This window comes from Amaranthus tricolor, chromosome 4, assembly GCF_026212465.1.
Source record: "Amaranthus tricolor cultivar Red isolate AtriRed21 chromosome 4, ASM2621246v1, whole genome shotgun sequence".
Lineage (NCBI taxonomy): Eukaryota > Viridiplantae > Streptophyta > Magnoliopsida > Caryophyllales > Amaranthaceae > Amaranthus > Amaranthus tricolor.
In genome coordinates this window covers 2,623,004-2,627,746 of record NC_080050.1, presented here as the reverse complement: position 1 = coordinate 2,627,746, position 4,743 = coordinate 2,623,004, and the positions used below count along the sequence as shown (strand labels likewise).

General features: G+C 32.2%; 1 protein-coding gene across 1 annotated transcript; it reads left to right on the top strand.

Moving 5' to 3' along the window:
- The first annotated feature begins 942 nt into the window (after window positions 1-942).
- Window positions 943-4,313, top strand: LOC130809668 (cytochrome P450 78A9-like). Its single transcript, XM_057675423.1, has 2 exons — window positions 943-2,049; window positions 3,399-4,313. The coding sequence occupies exons 1-2, from the start codon at window positions 1,081-1,083 to the stop codon at window positions 4,023-4,025; spliced, it is 1,596 nt and encodes a 531-aa protein (XP_057531406.1). The 5' UTR covers window positions 943-1,080; the 3' UTR covers window positions 4,026-4,313.
- Window positions 4,314-4,743: the final 430 nt, after the last annotated feature.

The window sequence follows — 4,743 nt, the reverse complement described above, 5'->3', positions numbered from 1 at the left end:
AGTTCGACCAGGCCCTCATCTAATCCATTGTACAAGTTTTATCTTAACCACCATAACCCTCTAAGCATCATACCTAGAAACCAAGTTGAAAAAGTCAAAATAATTAAAGTTTTGAATACAAAAATTTTTATATAAGACTTATCGACGAGAGATAATTTTATCGAAAGGTGATCTTTTAAGAGAATAGAAGTACTCAGGTTGATGGCTCGGGGATAAGATGCACTCTTAAGTCTTATATGTTATTCGTGTGAAGTTAATAGAAGAAACTTGAGTTGTGACATGTCTTAATTTAAGGTCTAATATAGTCATATTATTATACAATATAAACGTAATCAATACTGATCAAACATATAAGATTTAAGATAAAAGGGACATTCAAGCTTGGTGAATGGTGATTAGGCCTACAAAGCAAATCAAAAAATTAATTCCATACATATGTATACATAAAAGAGATTTATCAACAAGTCTAAAGATTTTAAGTTTATTTTTCTTCTTATTATGCTTTAAATAATATTATAATATAAATATAACGTTCTATATATCAATAATATGTGATGTAAATAAGAAGAGTTTAACTATCACCCCGTTGATCATACAAATATAATTAATTTTCTGTTCTCCATATTTATTGGAATTCTCTAGTCTACTCTTAAAAAATGATACATGACTAAATGTGATTTGACATGAATCCAAATAAATATATAATATAAAAGTACTTTTCATAATAAAAAAATTAAAATAAAATATTAATAAAAGTGTACTTAAATTTGGTCATGGATGTTAAATACTGTTTACATCCCATGTTATATAACGGTCTCCAATATAATTAGGATACCAGAAACCTTCAATTTAATTATAATTTTTTCTGATTCCCTTAATTTTTTTAATTATTTTGTGGTACTTTGTCTTGTTGCTAACCCTTATATAAAGCCTCAATACCCCCTTCATTTCATTCACCAAACTCAACCTTTTCTCTTCTCTTCTCCTATACTACTCTCACTCCCTCCACAAACACTTGTTAAATTTCTATAATAAAACCCAAAAAAATCATCAAAATTTTTTTTTAACAAAATAATAAAAATGAGTACAAATATAGACACAATTTGGGTACTTGCCCTTTTTAGTAAATGCAATCATTTTACAACCTTCAACATACTTTTCTCCTTCTTTGTTATAGCCATAGTTTGGCTAACCATGGCCCTAATTCACTGGGCTTACCCTGGAGGCCCAGCTTGGGGAAAATACAGGTTAACCCATGTTTTTCATTGGGCTAAAAAGCCCATCCCTGGCCCAAGAGGTTGGCCAGTTTTTGGCAGTATGGGTCTCATGATGGGCTTAGCCCATCGTAAAATAACCGCTAAAGCCCAAACCCATGATGCTAACCGCTTAATGGCTTTCAGTCTCGGTGAAACACGCGTGATCGTCACGTGCCACCATGAAGTAGCGAAAGAAATTCTTCACTCTTCAAATTTTGCTGATAGACCCATTAAAGAATCCGCTTACAGTTTAATGTTTAATCGAGCTATCGGGTTTGCCCCGTATGGTGTATACTGGCGGACCCTACGTAGAATTGCTGCAACCCATATGTTTAGCCCGAAACAAATTAAGGCTTCTGAGTCACAAAGATATACCATCGCTGAATCCATGGCGGCCCATTTTGGAGCCCAACAAGGCCCGTTTCAACTGCGAGATATTCTTCGACGGGCCTCGTTGGGTAACATGATGGGCTTGGTTTTTGGGCGAAAGTACGGGCTTTCTTGCCCGGAAAATATTGAGAGTGAAGAGTTAAGAAAAATGGTAGGAGAAGGGTATGATTTACTTGGTATGTTAAATTTGGGTGATCATATTTCTTGGTTATCTGATTTTGACTTTCAAAAAATCCGGTTCAGATGTAGTGAACTTGTACCTAAAGTGAACCGATTTGTTAGCCGGATTATTGATGATCACCGGTCTAATTCGGTTCAATCAAACCGGGATTTTGTTGATGTGTTATTATCCCTTCAAGGCTCGGATAAGCTTTCCGATTATGATATGATCGCCGTCCTTTGGGTAAGTGTTTTTTTGTGCATAAAAGATTTATTTTTCTAAAAAAAAATAAGTTTTGTTTTCTCTATTTAAGGAGATGCATGCGTCGAGGTCCCACGTGCGTCACATATTGGTCAAGTAATAACGGATGTAAAACTAAGAAATTACTATAAATAGAAATAAATAAATGTAGGATAAAAATTTATTTACAAAATTCTTATAATTTTTAACTAAATATAACGAATTTAAAAAGACGAGATGTAGTAAGGATTAATGGTTGATGCTTTCGAAATTAAAATTTGTGGACAATAGGACATAGTTTGTACGGGTACTATTATATATAACATTAAACTAAGTATATAAATGAATAATATATGTAAAAATTATTATAAATATTATAAAATATGAATGAAAAGTGCAACTATAATTGTATATATAAAACTCGTCATTGACCAACTTTGTTAAGGTTTAAGATTTAGTTTGTATTTTATTACATACACTGTATAAATGATTATTACGTGAGTTCTTTAGATTAAAAATTGTAACTTACATACTTTATTTATGAAGTTAAATTTCATATTGTAAAAAAGAATAAAAATTGTATTCATCACTGTTAACTAGTGAATAATAATAAAGTATAAGGCAATAAAATTAAAGTTAGGAAAGGGATTTGCATTTAAAAAAGAGATAAAAAAAAAATGGGTTCCACTTTCACTAAATAAAGAAAAGGCCTAAAGCTAATAAGAATACATGGTATCACTTTCATAAGGGCCAGATGGTACTTCCAAGTTCATATAGTGTTTTTTTTAATTGACAATGTCGTATCATATCATTTGAGATTCTCTAAATCTTTGATGTCTTCTTGCCTTGCTTAATCTTATTAATTAATGTCAATTATTTTTTTTCAAAAAAATAATATAAATTATAATACTAAAAGTTATGATAAATATTTTAATCACAATTATCGCATGTTGGCTTGTTTAACTACTTATTATTATCGATCCTTTTTGTTATATAGATTTTGAAATTCACCATTATGTGTGGTTTGTTCTTTTATTCAAAAAATTATAAATCTACGCAATTGCAAGTTAACTTATTTGACTAATTGCTACTATCAATCTTTTTGTTGTATGCATTTTTAAATCGACAGCTATCGTTAATATAGATATACACGATTGCATGATGACTTGTTTAACTAGTCTTTACTATCAAATCTTATAGTTACATAAATTTTTAAATCCATTGTTTTTGTTGATTGTTTGCTTTTTATTAAAAAAAATTGTGTATAAATCTAGTAAAAATTTATTGTTTTTAAGTATTGACTTAAAAGTCATTAAAAATCTAAATCAATATTTGTACTCCCTAATTAACAGGAAATGATATTTAGAGGAACTGACACGGTGGCAGTTTTAATCGAGTGGATCTTAGCAAGACTAGTGATGCATCCTGATATTCAATCAAGGGTACATGATGAGTTAGACAACATCGTGGGGAGGGCACGTGCGGTTTCTGAGTCCGACATCACATCATTGGTTTATTTGACGGCTGTGATTAAAGAAGTCCTTAGGCTCCATCCTCCAGGCCCACTTCTCTCATGGGCCCGTTTGGCTATTGAAGACACTATTGTTGATGGACATCACATTCCATCTGGGACCACTGCCATGGTGGACATGTGGGCCATTACCCGAGACCCACAAGTTTGGCCCGAACCCGATGTGTTTAACCCGAACCGGTTCTTGGGATCCGGCCCTGAGAGCGACTTCTCGGTCCTCGGGTCCGACTTGAGGCTCGCCCCATTTGGGTCGGGCAGACGGGCCTGCCCCGGAAAAGCCCTTGGGCTTGCAACGGTGAGCTTTTGGGTGGCATCATTACTACATGAGTATGAGTGGGTGACGTCATCAAAAGATGCCACGGTGGACTTGTCCGAAGTGTTGAAACTCTCATGTGAGATGGCTCACCCTCTTACGGTGAGGGTGCAAAGTAGAAGGGCAATCATATGAAAAAGAACTCTCGAAAAGTTTGATGAAATCACATTTCGAAGCATGGTTGTTTTTGGTGGAAATTTAGTTTTTTATTTAATTATTATTATTATATTTTAATTTTGGGTTTTCTCTATTACCATGTTTTTGTCAAATCTAGAGTGATATGAGTGTTGAAAGGGTTTTATAAATGATATAGTAAAGCTAGAAAGCTCAATGTAAATTTACCTATTGACTTTAGTGTTGATGGAGTGTTGTACATAAAATGCAAATTATATGGAGTTTCAAATATAGACTAAATTCTTGTTTTAAGAATGTTTATTTTTATACATCATTAATTATTTTTTTTATCTTGAATTAATTTGAGTTGGACAAAATCACAATGCTTCCTCTGTCCGTAGGAGGAAATTATTTCGTCTTATAAGAAATCGTCTCATCATGACATGGACTCATACGATCAATTTATTTTTCTAACTGATTAATTTAAGAGAGTAAGTGACTATTTTAATTAAGACTATAAAAAGTGACTACTGTAAGATTACAATTACTCACTTTAAGATTTTAATTGACCACCTTAAGATTACAAGTGATCAATATAACATTAAAAGTGTATATTTAATCAGTTTAATAGAAATAGTCTCATCGTAAAATATTGATGATTATATATATACCTAATTAAATATACTAAATTTCACAATCAAACCTTATATTGACCAATTATATTATCCATAATTGGGTT

Bases quoted from the DNA above. Each gene is read 5' to 3' on its own strand.
- LOC130809668 (XM_057675423.1), top strand. From the start codon at position 1,081: ATGAGTACAAATATAGACACAATTTGGGTACTTGCCCTTTTTAGTAAA. The intron at 2,050-3,398 runs GTAAGTGTTTTT...CCTAATTAACAG, and splicing joins ATATGATCGCCGTCCTTTGG to GAAATGATATTTAGAGGAAC.